At 35.7% G+C, this 17,838-nt stretch overlaps 1 protein-coding gene across 1 annotated transcript in view; it reads right to left on the reverse strand.

Annotated features, from left to right (window-relative positions):
- Window positions 1–17,838, reverse strand: part of LOC149167923 (transcription initiation factor TFIID subunit 1-like) — a 229,764-nt gene that overhangs the window by 163,174 nt on the left and 48,752 nt on the right. Inside the window, exons 3-4 of the mRNA XM_089430634.1 lie at window positions 15,616–15,667; window positions 13,607–13,716 (exon numbers count right to left, since the gene is read on the reverse strand). Coding sequence (XP_089286760.1) covers window positions 13,607–13,716; window positions 15,616–15,658 — 153 coding nt within the window. The 5' untranslated portion in view covers window positions 15,659–15,667. The remainder of the gene's footprint in view (window positions 1–13,606; window positions 13,717–15,615; window positions 15,668–17,838) is intronic.

Below are 17,838 nucleotides of genomic sequence, written 5' to 3' on the forward strand. Positions count from 1 at the left end.
GTTGAATATTGTTTAAAATTGTAACTATTGGGAATTTTTGCAGGTGTTGTTCGTTTGATAGTGAATGAATGAATGTTCCTAGGGGATTATTGCATTTTATCCTTGAAACTCCATTAATAATTGTCAAAGTAGTATAAATATATGAAGGGGTAGTGAAAGCCTTTCCTTTAGGTCTCCTTGAAGAGCGAATTGCCATATCAAGATCACTCATGACTCCAAACCTCCCAAGGGTCTAGGAACTGGTCAGATATCCTGGTAGTCACTAAAAACTCAAAATTATCTCTTTTAACCGATATTTTTTTCGTCCCTTTAAGAATAAGGAGGCTCATCTACGGCTTGGTGTGAAATATCTTGGAGGAGGAATTTTTTAATTTCATTTGGATAGAAATCTTCCTTTGTGTCTCCTCTAGAGGACCTCAAATTTTGGTGGAATTCCCATGGTGGATTCTCCATAAATTTTGATGCCCTAGTTGTCACATTAAGAGGGAACCCTAGAAGCTAATCCTTCAACTTGGGGATTCTTTGAAGGCAAAATTCTTTAGTACTTGGTGAAGTAAATCATTCATTGCCTTTTCTCTTACCTACCTTGACCTTGGATGCACATATATCTCGTGTCAAGTCTCAACCCTAGGTCTTGTGTAGTTTATTTTCAAAGGGATTTTTCATGGAAAGTCTTAGTAGCTTCTCCCAAAGCTTGCAAATTTGTTGAATCTTTCCATTGAATGAGCTACCTTTCCTCATTTCAGACCTATCCAAGAAACAATATCACAAGTGAGTATTACTGGAACTCCTCCCATTGGTGAAAATCCAAGAAGAGCAAGGGATTTAGGCTATGGTGATAATAGGCCTTTGTCTCAAGTGTTGTTGTGCCCCCTAGCTTTTGCCTCTTCACAAGGCCTGCTAGTTTGTGTAGCAACAAGATCATTATTACATTCGAATAACAATTGTTCATTAGTGATACTTTTCTCTTATGCACAATAAGCAACTTTCTTGGGTGGATCTTGGATGTTGCATAATGAAGTAAGTAGCTTATTTGTTTTATTTTGGTATTATGTTCCACGGAATGAATGTTCTTGTGCTACGTTAATTTTTTTTGGTATTTGATTCATTGTCCTTTGTTACGCTAAACCTTTCCTCCAAGTATTTGAGGAATAGATATAGGTTTTTCTTTCCCCTAGTCATCCAAGTATTTGAGGAATAGAGATTGGTTTTTCTTTCCCCTAGTAATCCAGAAAATTGACAACCTAAATTTCAAAACTTAGGGTAAGTTAGTTTATTTACCCTAGTTTTGTTTGGCTTTAGAATCACTCCAAAGAAACCCTAGAATAGTTTGTATCCTAGATAACATATTCCCTAGACTGACAAGGCATTGCCTATCTCACGTGTCACATTCTTCTAAAATATAAAACTTGTTCTTGTTTTCGTTTTATGGTAAATTAGGTTTAAATTACAGCAAAATCATGTATTTTAACATTTAATAACTTGTTAGTGTATGCTCTAGGATTAGATCTTGTTTAAAAGTGCATTCAAAAAACTAAACTGAAGTTTTTCATGCATTTTACAACCATTTTCTAGGGCTAAAGTGCTTTATTAACATATTTGTTGTAATTTTGTCCTTAGTTACCTCTCAAATTTAACCTTCATCTCACATAACTTTTGCACAATTTTAACAACTAAATTTGCTATTGTTATAAACTATACTTCTGTTGCAATTTGTTGGCCTAAAACCCTAATTTATAGCAGCCTTGAATTTTTCTTGATTTGTTGTGTTTGAGTAACCTATTTAAGACTCCTCATGCTAATCTTAACCTTTAGATTGAGCCAAAGACGCTTGAACCCAAATATTGAATTTATTCCATCACCCATTGCAAACCCTAGTTTGTCATACTTTTATCCAATGCATTTTTATTGTAGGATCCTTAGGGGCCATTCAAGGAGGGGAGTAGTTGTTAAGGTGACATTGTTAACACTCACGTGCATTGCACATTATATAGGTCACCTACTGAGGCTTCGCACTAGGTGCTAGATTTTGTTGTAACAGGTACCATTGCAATAAGGGGGGCATCAAAAAGAAGTGACCAGTGGAGTTGAGGCTAGTCTATGGAGTGGCCAAGAATCTAAGACTCGGTATGAAGGCCTTGTGCATTTATAGAACTTGGTAGCACTAGTTGGAGAATCCAAAGAAACTAAAAAGAGTTTGTGACTCCCTGAATAGATAATGGAACCAACCTCGGATCTCATAATAAATGGGGTAATGAAAACTGAAATTCTCCTCAATCTCAACCTCCTAAAGATGGCACATCTAGCAAATCCTATTCAATCGATTATTCTAATGCTTTGTGTCCAAACGCGGTCTATGTGAATCCACTCTAAACTGAGCTAGGGATCATTGGAATAAGGGGAGCACTAAAAAGAAGAAGTGATCAATTGAGTCGAGGCCAATCTATGGGGTGGCCTAAAAATCACTTAAGATGAAGTCAACGAGGAACTTCTAGCACAATAATAAAATAATAAAATAAAACACTTCTAGAAGATTGGAGGTCTATATATCGAACATTTAAAAGGAAGAGGAGGAGATTATTTGGGACATCTTGGATTTGTGTATTGTCTTTGTGGTGAATTCTGGAGAACCATGTTCTCAACTTCTGTAGCCTCGAGCAACCATTGGGTGATTCGGTGGGATCAAACAAAAACTTGTCTCATCCCTTGGTGAATTCACAAGTGTGTTCATTGGTTCCAATTCTATTTTAGAGACTAGGTTTGGTATTGCAACAGACCTTTGGAAGCCACATTTATTTGTGTCACAGCTATTTTCCAGTTTGTATTGGCATGTATAACGTTATAATATTATAAAGTTGAGTTGTTGTCGCAGTGTTTCCATTTGCTTTCTAGGTTTATTGCAATTCGATTTATTTGTTGGTAATTGTTATTGTGTTAAATTTTGCATATTTGTATGGTGTTCAAGAAATAGTTGTGCCACGTAAGAATTTCTAATAATTTTGCTAAAAATAATAACTGGGATATTACAAAAACTTTAGTTTAGTGTTGTACAGCCCCATACCTCAGCCCATGCAATCGATCTCCTTCGACCCTTAAAAAAATTCTCACCTTCATATAATTGTCACCACATCTAGGCCTCAGTGATCCAATACAAACCTGGCACCTATGATTCGACATCAGCACTAAATTTACGCTCTGATACCATATTGATTCCCGTTAAACCTACCACCAAGTAAATCATTAACCTAGCAGAAAGTAGATCTACCAAATAATCTATATATCTAAGTTCTTAACTTAGTTAGTGGAAGCAAAAAATAACCTCTCACAAAAACACCACGCACAGATTCTACCCAGCGAAGTTTTTCATTATTAATCCAAACATACTTGAGCTCACGTCCTGTGATAATGGCCCAACAGAGAAAATATAGAATACAAATAAACCTGGATTTGATTTTGCCAATCCACCCTAGATCGACAAATCGGAGCTCGATCTTCTCTGCAAATCTAGATCTCCAGCTTCCCTACACTCCCTCGAACGGAGCACACCACTCACTGAGATGCCTCTCTCAATCTTGTGTTGTTGTGGTGTGCCTTTATCCTCTCTTTATCCTCGCTTTAATAACGATGATGATCATGCAACAAAATCTTTACGAAATCTCTAGGTGGTTTTAGAGAACTATGAAGCAAAATATTGTAATTCTAAGCATTTTGTCATTATTCACATGTAGTGAGCATGTATTGTAGTGAGTAGTGAGCATGTATTCTAAGCATTTTGTCATTTGAGACTATACTATTTCCAGGCATTTGAGATTGTAATATTTCAAGCATTTTGCCATTTGGCACTGTGAATTAATATGGGCATTTAGTCAATTTTGTAATGTAAATTGATGAGAATTTTTCCATTCAAGATTATGTACTTGCTCATGTTTATTAAATAATTTACTCTATTCTACCAAGTCCCCAAGACAGGGGAGCGTAGGAATGGGGAGATGCACAAGGGGGGCATGTGGGAGCACTCCAAAATTTTAGGGAAATTTTGGGGGATGAGGGCACATCGAGGTTCCTGACATAGGGGTCCCCATCTCTAAAATTATAAAAAATAGTAATGATAAAATCCCAACAATAACAGTTCATCCCATACAATTCATCATTGTGCAATCCTGTGGAAATGTTATAATCCTACCAGTCATGAAATCCTGAAAATTGTTAATTTTGTTGAATTTTGAATGGAATGTGAAATTTTACTTTCTCCATATGAAGTCCAACAAGGTTGGAACCACTCTCACACATCTTCAAACAATTGATGGTATTGTTAAAAATTTAAGTAAAAGGATAGAAAATATAAGAATTTAATATTTACCATTAATTACCAACGTCACAAATTCCTTAATGCCCTAACCCCCATCTTTGTTCTATGGACAAAAAATTAAGGTTATGGGGGCCTCCCACACGTCCCCTTTTTGGGAAAATGTGTCTCCCACATTGGGGAATTGTTTCCCCATGCATGAAGATTTTAGGAGTGAAGAGAGGTTGCAATCAAATCCTTACTATGATTTGTGACACAATGCAACTTTGGCATTTCAAGGATTATGGCCATTTAATCCTTGCAGCCATGGTTTGACGAATAGCTACACAAAAGTAGCTAACCATATTTCATCGCCTAGGGATGTAGTGAAGGTATGCAACTATTCACTTGAACAAAGAAATTAAATCTTTTCGGAACCTTGAAGCAAAAAATCATAATTTAAATCTATGAGCACATAATTTGGTATTTATAAATTTTCCTAGATTGGACTAATTATTTTAAGTGCTTCGCCATTTTCAATAATAAAGTTGCTCACATTTATCAAATGATAAATAAGTTGAGTGGTATTTATCATTTTTGATAACATCCCCCTTGTTTTTGGCGATGTGCTAAACAATTGCAATTTTTTTCCTAAAAATAAACATCACGTGGTTTACTTAAAAATTGTGATTTCCTCTAATATTTCGTACAGTCCTGATGCCTTCCTTTTTTGTCAATTCGCTCGCAAGTTGGAGCTACAAGGCGATAGTTAAGGGTTATTGTACAGTGTTAGAAGGGATTCCAAATGTCGAGCAAGTGGATTTGTCCAAACCCTACTAATGTTATGTAATTAATGGTAATGCTAAATTATTGAAGTAAAAGTAATATCACTTTTACTTAATTTTCTACATTACCATTAATTATTTCAAGATATTTGAGAGTGGTTCTAACCTCATTGAATTTCATATGGAGAAAGTAGAATTTGAGACCCCACTCAAAATCCAAAAGACCTAACAATTTTTAGGATTTCAAGATTTGGGGGATTGCAACATTTCTATTCAATTTTGTCATGTAAGAAAGTATGGACTTGACATTTAATCGAGAGCACTAAGCCGTCTATATACTTCAATGTTGGTGGCAGTGATTGTTGAACTCCTTTGCCATGACCCTAGTAAGAATATACACATCACTCAAACAAAATCTTGATTTGACATGTTAAGAAACTTTATCTTATTTTAATGGTTAGAGGGCGATATTGATGATGAGGATCCCAATATAGGCAATTATTTTGATGATATGTAGTTTTTTTGTTGTAGCATGGTTTTTTTGGACTCTAGAGGTTCTTTGTTGATGTATTTTTGGTTTAGAGATGGATTGCACTTGGTGATATTTGGTTATATGCATTAGTTGTATGACTGAATTGGTATCAACATCATGTAAAATTGTAAATGTTTTAGTTTCTAAATTTTAAGAGATTTGAATCTACCTATATTTCATTCTTATATGTGCAATATTTTAATTCTCCACTTTTGAGTCCTTGATTGAACAACTTTCAAGGTTCAGGATTCAGTATCAATTTCATTCTTATATCTGCAATATTTTAATTCTCCACTTTTGGGTCCTTGATTGAACAACTTTCAAGGTTCAGGATTCAGTATCAACTTTGATGTGTCACCTTTTATTTGGCATTCACTACATATATATTAGTACTTTCTCCACATTTACGTGTTAATGTGTTCATCTAGATTCTAAAGTTGTTGATGTTTTATATGTTTAAAATGTTGAAAAAAAATGAGTATATTTTGTACTTTTAATGTTTGTTACAGTTTGTGTTGATTTTTCAAGTGCACTAGACACAAGCACAATATTTTTAAACTATTGGTAATCACTTCAAATGATATAGATCTTCTTTTATCAATTCTAGTTTATCATTAAGCAATTACACTTTAGAAATACAACCATAAACCATAAAGACAGTAGAGATCACAATGCACAAACCAAAACACAAGATTTACCCTAGGAAAACCCACTAGGGGTAAAAACCCAGCAACCTTTTCCTTAGAGAAATTCTTTAGTTCAATAAGAGATACATCTAATACAGCTAGTCAACTATGACATCAACAAGATCAACAAGCTATGGTCAAACCTGGTCTCCAACCCTCAAGTCAAATCAAACCAAGTCAAACTTCTTCTCTTCAAGAATTCGGCCTTCTCAGATCTACCCAAAATTTTGGCCTGGCCAAAAGCTACCCAAATTTTGCACCCACCAGCTTCAACCTGCAATTTCAACCAACCAGCTTCAATACTGCAACTCGACCTACAATTTTCGTCCTGCAACTTCGACCCTTGTTGTTGTTGCAAAAACCCTAGTTCAACTTCCTCTTGAGACCTTCCTAGAGCAAGGCAACTCCTCCCAAGGTCAACAAGGTCAAGATAGGATATTCTTCCTCCCAACAACAAGATATTGCACTTCGTCTTACTGCAACTCAGTCCTGCAATTTTGGCCTTTCTTGGAAGCTGCAAAAACCCTAATCCTTCACGCATGTGAGAGAGATTGATCCCAAAAACAATATTTTCGCCCTTCCTTTCTTCTTCTAGACCTTCACTCTGTTCTTCCTCCGCTTCTTAGCTACAAATCAAACTTCCTTCTGAGATCAAACTTGTGAGTGAGTGAGTGCTAAATGAGGTTGAACTTCCTTTATATAGCCTTTCCAAGGCTTCGAATTCCCTCCTTTAGGGCCACTTGAAGCTGCCAGGGCCCACTTGTACTTTTGGAGTTTCCAAGACTTTCTAGACTCAAAATAAATTATTTTTCCAATTACATTTTGCCCGAAAGGGTATTATAAACATGATTTTAACTCTTTTGACTCATGACAATAAATCCTAAGACCTAACAAACCCTAGAAGCATGAAGAACATGCTTTTACCTTGAAGACCACCAAGAATGAGCATGAAACCCATGATTTAAATAATAACTTTTTCTTTTCTTCTTTTGTTTGTTACATAGGTTACATATTGAAATGAGTATAACAACAATTATGAAGACCGAAACTAGTTACATTTTCAACACCACGCAAGTACCTCAATATGTGTTTTGTTGCAATCCAATAATCATGTCTAGGTTCCACATGGAACTGGCTCAACATGTTCACTGCAAAGCAAATGTTTGGCCACGTATTAACCAAATACATCATCGAGCCAATCAACTACTAGTACATTGATGCATCTACCAAATCAGACTCAGAGTCTCTCAATGTTCTGAGATATGTAACCATGGGAGTCGACATCGACTTGCAATTCATCATACCAAACTTTTGAAGGATCTTGATAATATATTTTACTTAACCAAGAAATATTTCAGGCTTTTGTCATACTTCTATCCCCAAATAATAGTGCATCAAACCAAAATCCTTCACACCAAATTTGGAAGCTAGCTCCCGCTTACACCAAATAATCAAATGCTCCATACCTATCAAAAATAGGCCATCACCATACAACAATAGGATCACAGGTTCATTCTTCTCAACCTTGAAGTACAGGTTTCAATCAACATCACTTTTGGAGAAACCAAGTCTTGTCAGATAATGTTCAATTCGTGTATACCAGGCTCCCAATGCTTGCTTAAGTCCATACAAGGCTTTCTTCAACCTACAAATGTGTGACTCTCTACCATGGACCTCAAAACCTTGAGGTTGATCTATGTACACTTCTTCAATCATGCCATTAAGAAAAGCAGTGTTTACATCCATTTGATGTAAGTTCCAACCCATAGAAGAAGCAATAGAAACAATGGATCTAATAGTAGTGTACACGGTAACCAGAGCAAAGTCTCACCATAGTCTTCTCCCTCTTTCTGGGAGAAACCTCTAGCCACAAATCTCGCCTTGTATTTGGCAATGCTACCATCCACTGCATGCTTGATCTTATATACCCATTTCGAGGACACCACTGATTTTCCTTCAAGTCTAAGCACAATCTCCCATACATCATTTTTCATAATCGATTGGTATTCTTCCAGCATTACATCCTTCCAAACTTGTTGCTTTCCTTGAAGGACCCACATGGTGTTGCATCTCCTCCGGCTTCCTACAAAGTGTATCCTAACCAAGCTAGCATTTTCTTGATTTCAAGAACAAAAATCGAGTCCACTAGTTCACTTAGCCCTTTTGGCTCTTCTTGATGATCAACGGGATGTTCAAAAAGGATTTGTTGGACCATATACTTCTTCCTTGGGAGCTTCATGTTCTTTGTCCTCATTAGAGTCCACTTTTTTAGACTTCCAATAAACCATGTTCTCATCAAAGGTCACATCCATGTTAACTTCAACTTGTTTTTGTCTTGGAATATATATTCTATACGCCTTTGATGATTCACTATAACCAACGAATATTCCTTTCTTTCCTAAAGGCTCTAACTTCCTCATCTTATCTTTAGGAACAGGACAACCAAATATTCTTAAATGACCAACCTGGGGTTTTTGTTCAGTGAATGCTTCTTCAAGAGTCTTGTCTTCCAAGATTCAATGAGGACTTCTATTTCGAATGTAGACAGCGGTCCTTGATGCTTCACTCCACAGAAACATAGGTATGTCTTGGTCATACATCATTGCTCTGACAGATTATTCAATGGTTCTATTCTTTCTTTCAACAACTCCGTTTTGTTGCGCATTATAAGGACTATCAGCTCCCTCTTAATCCCAGCTTCTTTGCAAGAAGAAACGAGCTCCTTTGAGGTATATTCTCCTCCACTATCATATCTCAAGATCTTGATCTTCTTTCCTTTCAAGTTTTGGACTTCAACATTGAATTCTTGGAACTTGTCAAAAAATTCATCTTACATCTTCATGAAGTAGATCCATGTCTTGTGAGAGAAGTCGTCAATAAATGTTACATATTACAAAGAGCCTCCAAGGGACTTCAACGACATAGGACCACATACATCATAATGGACTTATTACTAGTAAGAGCAGAGAAATAGAAGAATTCTTTATTACTTGGATTGAGTCTTGTTTTCCAAGATTCAATGAGGAGTTCTATTTTGAATGTAGACAACGGTCCTTGATGCTTCACTCCACAGAAACATAGGCATATCTTGGTCATACATCATTGCTTTGATAGATTCTTCAATGGTTTTGTTCTTTCTTTCAGCAACTCTATCAGCTCTCTCTTAATCCCGGCTTCTTTGCAAAAAGCAACGAGCTCCTTGGAGGTATATTCTCCTCCACTATCAAATCTCAAGATCTTGATATCTTAAATCTTCATGAAGTAGATCCATGTCTTGTGAGAGAAGTTGTCAATAAATGTTACATAGTACAAAGGGCCTCCAAGAGACTTCAATGGCATAGGACCACATACATCATAATCGACCTATTACTAGTAAGAGCAGAGAAATAGAAGAATTCTTTATTACTTGGATTTTCATTCTTCGGTCTTTTTGGAAGTTCTTCAAAATTTGTTGTGGAGGCATGTTGCTTGCCCTTTCTCTTTCTATCATCTGATCTTTCAGAACAATCGTGTCTAAAGTGACCATATTTGTGACATTGATAGCATTGAACATTTGGCATGTCTCTCTTTCCTTTAGAGGCAAATCTTCTTTCTTTCGATCTTCGTCCTTCATTTCTTCTTTGAGAACCAAACATTTTTCTTCCTCCGCCTTTCTTGAAACGTGTTGCATATGCTTGAGAATCGCCTTCATCAAATCTTTGAATCTTTCCTCTTGATATGAGCCTTGATTCTTCTTGAATACAATTGGCCCATTTCTTCTTTGAGAACCAAACATTTTTCTTCCTCCACCTTTCTTGAAACGTGTTGCATATGCTTGAGTATCGCCTTCATAAAATCTTTGAATCTTTCCTCTTGATATGAGCCTTGATTCTTCTTGAATACAATTGGCCCATAGTTCATCAAATTTTGGAGTGTCTTTTCTAGGACATACTCCTGCTGCAAATGTGTCCCATAATTCAGGTAAACCATCGAGTGTTGTAGTTACTAATTCCTTCTCAAAAATGACTTCATCAATTGCTTGTAGTTGATCTCTTAGTTGAGATATCCTCATGAAGTACCTAGCTATAGTATCATTCCTTGTCATTCTAACATCAAGAAGTTAATTCTTCAAACTCATGAATTGACCAATACTATTAATAGTGAACAAACACGTTAGGGCATCATACATCTGCTTTGAAGATTGAAAGATTGAAACATAGTGAATCAAGTGATCCTTGATAGAGTCCATAATGATGCTCATGGTTGTGATATCATCCTTCTCAAACTTTGCTTTCTCTTCATCTTTTTTTGGTTCGATGACCTTGCCTTTAACAATACCCAAGAGACCTTTTGCAAGAAGAAGATCAATCCTTGTCTTCCAAGCCCTAAAATGTGTAGCTCCTTCTAATTTGTTCTTGGCCTTCATGTGGGAACCCATAGTCATAGACAAGTAAAGAGGTTGTAGATCTAGGTTTTCAAGAGTGAACTCTTACCAAAGCTTCTTCAAGACTGATCTCGGCGTCCTCTTCATTACCAAAGCTATGATACCACGTTGATTTTTCAAGTGCAATAGATACAAGCAAAATATTTCTGAACTATTGGTAATTACTTCAAATGATATAGATCTTTTATCAATTCTAGTTTATCATTAAGCAATTACACTTCAGAAATTCAACATAACCTATAAAGATAGTAGAGATCACAATGCACAAAAGAGAACACAAGATTTACCCAAGGAAAACCCACTTGGGGGAAAAACTCAGCAACCTTTTCCTTAGAGAAATTCTTCAGTTCAACAAGAGATACATCTAATGCGGCTAGTCAACTATGACATCAACAAGATCAACAAGTTATGGTCAAATCTGGTCTCCATCCCTCAAGTCAAGTCAAACCAAGTCAAACTTCTGCACTTCAAGAATTCAGCCTTCTCAGCTCTGCCCAAAATATGTTGTCCAGAAGCTACCCAAAATAGTCACATGTGAAAAAATTTGGAGAGAGAGAAATGCGAGCTTGAGAGAGATCTCCGTCCTTCTTTTTTCCCTTCTTCCTCTTGACCTTTGGTTGGATACCCAGAAACTGTCTTCTTGTGATGAGATCAAATGGTGCCTTTGTGGAGGAGGTCGAATGCCTTTATATAGTGGTCTGCCTGTCCAGAATGGGTATGTCTCTTCATTGGGCTGACTTGACTATCTTGGAACTAAAAATTCAAATTTCAAATTTCAAAAATCTCTTTTAATTCTGACATGAAGAACATATCTTATATAAATTCTTTCAAGGGCTAAATAATCAAAATGACATGAAGAACAAGTCTTACAAAATCTTTTTACATTACAACAGCAAGAATATAATTATGAAGACAGACCATAGCTACAAAATTCAACAGCTTGTTGATTTTTGCCGATGTTTTCTGAACCCTCGCCGATTTTTTCCCGATGCCAATGTTATCAACACTGGTATTTATCATATATACAATTTTATGATGTTTACTTTTTTTAATTCCAAGATAGTTTTTTTGGAGTTTTGAAAAATTTTGCATTTTTTAAAGTATTATCAACTTTATTAATAATTTGTCATCCCCTGGAAATTTGGAATTAACTTCAAGTTTCAACTATCTCCAAAACCAGTCCCCTGTAACTCCATCCTGAAAACATGGGCAACATAATTTTAGTATCCAGACCATATGAAAAAAAAGTTTAGTTGGGGCCAGTATTGCAGAAAACACTGATTAATTGTTGAGTTATCGATTAATTGAGGGGTTCTGCCCAAACCAAGTCATCAGAATTTTCTACTGTTTGTTTCCAAAAAATCATGAGTCGGCCAATGTTTTGCCAATTATCTTGCATCAAAAAAGTCATTTAAGCGGAAATTTTATTGCCTAAAATTTTCTAATTCATCTTTTATTGTTTGGCATTCTTTTGGCAAGTTTTACAAAGTCAACGATTTCTGACCCTCACCAAGTTTATGCCAAGTTCATAGTTCTGTAACACTAGTGAGTAGCGACGACTGTGAATCCTGAAGGTAAACCATTCCCTTTATATACCAGTGACTATTACAAGAACTACAAATCTAGCGGATGCTAATGTAAATTATTTGTATTCACTATGAATCTATGTCATTCTAAACCACTGAATACGCACATAAAACAATCCTGCCTTATTTTTTAACTATAAAGTGAAAATATAATTATATGCTTGCTTATGTATATCTATACATGCAGAAATACAAATCTAGTGGATGCTAATGTTAATTATTTGTGTTACAATCTATGTCATTCTAAATCACAGAATAAGCACATAAAACAAACCCGCTTTATTTTTTAACTATAAAGTGAAAATATAATTATATGCTTGCTTATGTATATATAATATATATGCATGCATATTTCTATCTATCTCTAGTAAACACAGAAAACAAAGAGATAAAGCCAAAGACAAGATATTAGAAGTAATATTATCATCTGTTTTAAAATTTTACAATGTTTATTAGAAATGCATCCTCTGTGCTGACAATAAAAATATATTGCTGATTTTCCCACCGGTAAGACAATCTGTTTGCCGGAAATAAAGTTGTTTGCTGGAAATTGCTTCTAGTTGCTGCTTTTCTGTTCATGCCGCTTCCTCGAATGATTTTTGATATTAGAGGTTTGGCAATGCCGTAGAGTGTCCATTCACCACAATGTGTGGACAGGCAGTGTTTCGGATGCTTTAATTTTCCCTTCTTATTTTCTTTTATACTTTTTTTATTTTGTGGGATTTATCCCCAAAACACAAGTTCTTAGGAACTGTCCCTCGGTAGATCACTAAGACATGCTTATCACAAATCAGGATGCCCCGGGCTGCATGTCACTGGGATATCCTCTGGGTTCCAGACATCCAAGGAGTCAAACCCAAGACAAGGAACATGCTCTCATAACTGTGGAGGATAAACCCCAGCAATATTTAACCTTTTTGGTCCCCTACAGCTCTTCGCCTTCAGGATATTCAATATTATGGATGGGATGCCCTCTCTTCACCTCATTCTTTATTTTCACACTTCCATTTGGGATGTTCTAATGAATAAAAAACTATTAGCATTCACTATTCATTGCTGAATCCTCACTAAAAATAATGTATAAATTTTAGAGTACAGTCCTTCATCATTATAGTTTCTTCACCACCTGTAGAAACAAAACTTGAAGCCATGAACAGATTCTGCATTTAAATTTCATGTCTATGAACAACGTGTAACATTTCTAGGTATCGTAAAGGAATATATAGTGGAAAAAAATTCGGATTGAAATAATTCCAACACTCTGCATTGGGGAATACAAATACTCTGTATAAAAAGGCTTCAAAAATACCTCATCAAGATAGTCCACATCAAGCTCGCCAAAGTCATCAACGTTTCCAAACATAAATCCAAACATTCGGTTTTCTCCATTGTCATCCTCGTACTCTTCATCATCCTCCTCTGTATAAAAAAAAAAGTCCGAAGGAACAAAATCTGGTTATACCCTTAATCACAGATAGACCTTTGGTATTGCATCACCAAGCTTAAAAGAATGTCCCAAATTGTAAAGTTTAAATCTGTAAAACCAATAACATAGAAGAAACTGACAATAGAATAAGCCCAGTGCCAGTCAACCTGTGTAGTTCTATTCTTTAGCTTGTTTACAAAAAAAAGATCCCTACAACATATCACAATTGAACAAAAAATAATTGTAGTACAAATTAATGAATATGCTTATCTATGCCTTATACTACATCTACATTTAGGATAGATTAGACATGCAAACAGGAAAATCACATAATACAGAATTTAAAACAAATTTGGCAATTTTCATCCTGATAGATAATCCAACTTTCATATTTCATATGATTGTTTCCCTTCCTGCAGTTATTTGGTAAAATAAGCTAGTTAGGATCCCACAAAATACAAAAATCGAAAGGAAAACATTGGGTACCGGTCTACAAGGAGCCCTATTTCAAATTAATGGAATCCAAAAGAGAGAATCTCATCATTTTTGCATACACAAATATTTTGTTTCCTGAAATTTGAAAGAAATACAATATACTAATTTCAACACAATTTTTAATAAATAGCTAAAAAAAACTAAGCATCAATTTGGAATATTGGAGGCTATGCAGTACTTCAGTTAATTTACATGGAAATTACTCATGGTCACTAATTTAGAGGGTGTTAAAAGTAACTTATAAACAGCTCAGTACAGTACATAATTTACAAGAAAGGGAACAGAAAGTCATAGAAGCAGCACCACAACAATATAACAACAAAAACTAGAGAAACATATCTAACATAAAACCAACAGGAAATTACTTTTGTTAAATGTGGTCTAATAGTCAGTGATATCAATAGAATTTATCCTTTTGTAACATTAAAAATATATCTTAATACTGTAAAATAGACTGTAATCAACATTTACAACTTATAAACATTTATACTGATCTGTGGTTAATGTAGTGTATTAAAAGTTTCACAGCTGACATGCACTGGTCAATTTCAAAATTATGCAGTACATTACTTAATTTACAAGAAAGAAAACAGAAAGTCATAGAAGTAGCAGCAGAACAATATAGAAACAAAACTATGGAAACATATCTATCATGAAACCAACAGGAAATTATTTTTGTTAAACATGATCTAATAGTCAGGGATATTAAAAGAATTTATCCTTATGAAACATTAACAATATATGTTAATACGGTAGAATAGACTGTAATCACCATTGACAACTTATAAACATTTATGTCGATCTGTAGGTTATGTGGTGTGTTAAAAACTTCACATGGAAGAGAATATAGACTGAAATTATCAGATAAGAAAACTCAGAAGACGCTTGAAGGTAACTCAGAAGGTCAAGAGTACACTGGAATAGGATAAACACAAACCTTTGACTTAAGCATAAAGAAAAAATGCCGTCGCTTTCATTCCTCTTCATCATAAATTACTAGGAAAATAAATATACTAAAATAAATATATGTCACAATCCATGGAAAAATCACATCTTGACTTTCAAGGTCAGAATCATCATATGAGTCTTGACATTGAAACATAAATCCTAAACTATGTTACCGCAGGAAGCTAAACAATGCTGTCTTCTAAAACAGAAATTAAACTAACAATTTATATTACTTATAAACAAACAGCAAAAATGAGTTAAAACTTAAAAAATACATGCTTTCTGCTTTAAATTACCAACAAGATCAAAATGAATTTCTTTTATTTGTTTCTTTCCAAAACCCCAAAGGAAAGCAATCTTTTCAAGGGATATTTAAGACAAAATCATGATGATAAAATTCTAGTTTTTTTACTAGCCCTGGGCCCTGGGTAGGCAAAATATTGACTTACCCCCTTGCTCCTCAGACGAAATTGCACTTGTCTTGTTCCTCATAACAAGGATCTGCAGATCAGAAACAGCTTGTACAAATCAACAAACAGAACTCAAGGTTTATCCTCTATTGCTTTGTCCTATGTTTGAAGGATATTATGTTAAAGGCATATAAAATGTTAAAGGCATCCAGATCACCTGTCTCATTTCTACTCAGCTATTTATGTTACTAAATTCTATCCAGAAAAAATCTAAAAGAGAGAGAGAGAGAGAGAGAGCAGTCTATAACAAAAACTAAATATCAAACATTCAAAAAGATGTGGGCAAAAAAATAGAAGAGGCCTGGGTGATTGAGCCCCCAGAATATCTTCCGATATTATATACTTAAGCATCAATGCAATGTGCCTCCTAATTGAAAATACCTTCTAATATAAATTCAGTAAAATTTTAAAAATAAAAATGAAAAACGTTGGCCTAGTCCATGGAGATAAATTAACTACCACTTCTCAGTGAAAACACTCAGAACCGCTGAGTTAAGACCCATTCTGTACTTCATTCCAAAAAGAAAATTTTGTTGTATCCTTGTAAGAAAGCACAATATTTAACGATAATTTCACTAATAACAAACCAAAATTGGGGCATACTTGCTTCTAGCAGACAAATATGGTATTTGACCATGTCTCAAGTTGTTGGTCAGGCCCATAACACGAGTAGTACTGTTTTAAGCAGTATAAATACAGTTGATGTTTATGCATTTCCATAAAAAGGAGAGACACTCCATGAGAACTTTAGAATTACGAGGGCACATTAGGTGTCATCTTATGACCTAAAGTGTAATTACCATTTTTCCGGGCATTGGGAATGGAGACTAACGCAGTAGCCTAGCCATTCCCATATGCTACATATTAAAAAATAATGATGAAATATATGGGAATTAATTAAACAATGACTAAGGAAAAAGTCACTTTACTAAAAGAAGAAAATAACCCATGATATTCGGATATCCATCTCAATAAAAGGGAAGGGAAGAGCTAATTCAGGGGCATGATTGGTGTAAAAAATAAATGATCTGCACCCTCCCCCCTCACACCCCTGCTCCCAATTCGCGCTCCTGAATAAAATAAAATAATTAATTAATTAAAAAAAACGCTCCCTGATTTCACCGGAGCGTTCGCTCATTGACCACTCCACCACTCCCGTACACTCCGAGAGTGTTTTTTTCAGAGGGGGCACGATCGCTCCCGAGCACTCCCCCTCTGAAAAAGGCGCTCCTGGCCAGCGGAAAAAAAGGCCACAGCCGAGAGGGAGGGCGACACCGGCGGCAGAGAGGAGAGAGGGAAAGGGAGGGAAAGGGGAGAAGAGAGAGGAAAGGGAGCGGGGAAAAATAAATAGACCCTCTCCCCTCCCATTATTCAATTCATCCATTGAGAGCAAAAGGAGCAAGAGAGTTTGGAGCAAGAGAGAGTTTGGAGCTTGGTGAGAGAGGAGCTTGAAAGGGGAGATTGGAGCTTGGGATTGAAGGCCAAAGAGGTAGGATCTACACTCTAATCTAGCACTTTTTTATGTTCATTGCTAAATAAATAAATAAATAATTTCTCCATTTCCCATTCCCATTCCTCCATTTTTTTGCAGCTTCAAAACTTCAAAATTCAAACATCATGGTTATATGGCTTGGCATTTTCTTCTTTTTGGTTCCTTATTTGGTTATTATGGTGTTGGAGGGTAGAAGGAGGAGGATTGATCATGAAGAAGAGGATGAAGAAGTGGGTTATAGTGGATTTGATGAAAACCCCGAAGAGGAGTACCTTGGTGAGGACGAAAAGAGTGAACATGATTCAGCCCAAAAAACTAAACAAGACCAAACCCCATTGTGGAAATATGTTTCTAGGCCTGAAGCAGGGAAAGGGGGTGGAACCACTAAATTTGACTACTCCCATTGCAACAAAACTTACACAGGTTCATACACTCGTGCCAGAAGGCACCTACAGCTTCAAATACAGGGTCACCAAACAGGGGGTGGAGGCACAGGGTCACCAAACATCTCTTTAAGGCGTAAAACCATATCAGATTTCCTTGATGAAGGGTGTAGGAATGATGTGGATTCAAAAGTTTACCGGTTTCTCTATGCATGTGGGATACCATTCAATGTTCTTCGCTCACCTTATTGGCATGAAATGGTTTCTTCCATAAATGATGCCCCTAAAGGATACAAGAGCCCTGGGTATGACAAGGCTAGAACCGTT

This window comes from Pinus tabuliformis, chromosome 5_1 (assembly GCF_031772625.1).
Source record: "Pinus tabuliformis cultivar Carrire ecotype Pingquan chromosome 5_1, CPIR1, whole genome shotgun sequence".
Taxonomy (NCBI): Eukaryota; Viridiplantae; Streptophyta; class Pinopsida; order Pinales; family Pinaceae; genus Pinus; species Pinus tabuliformis.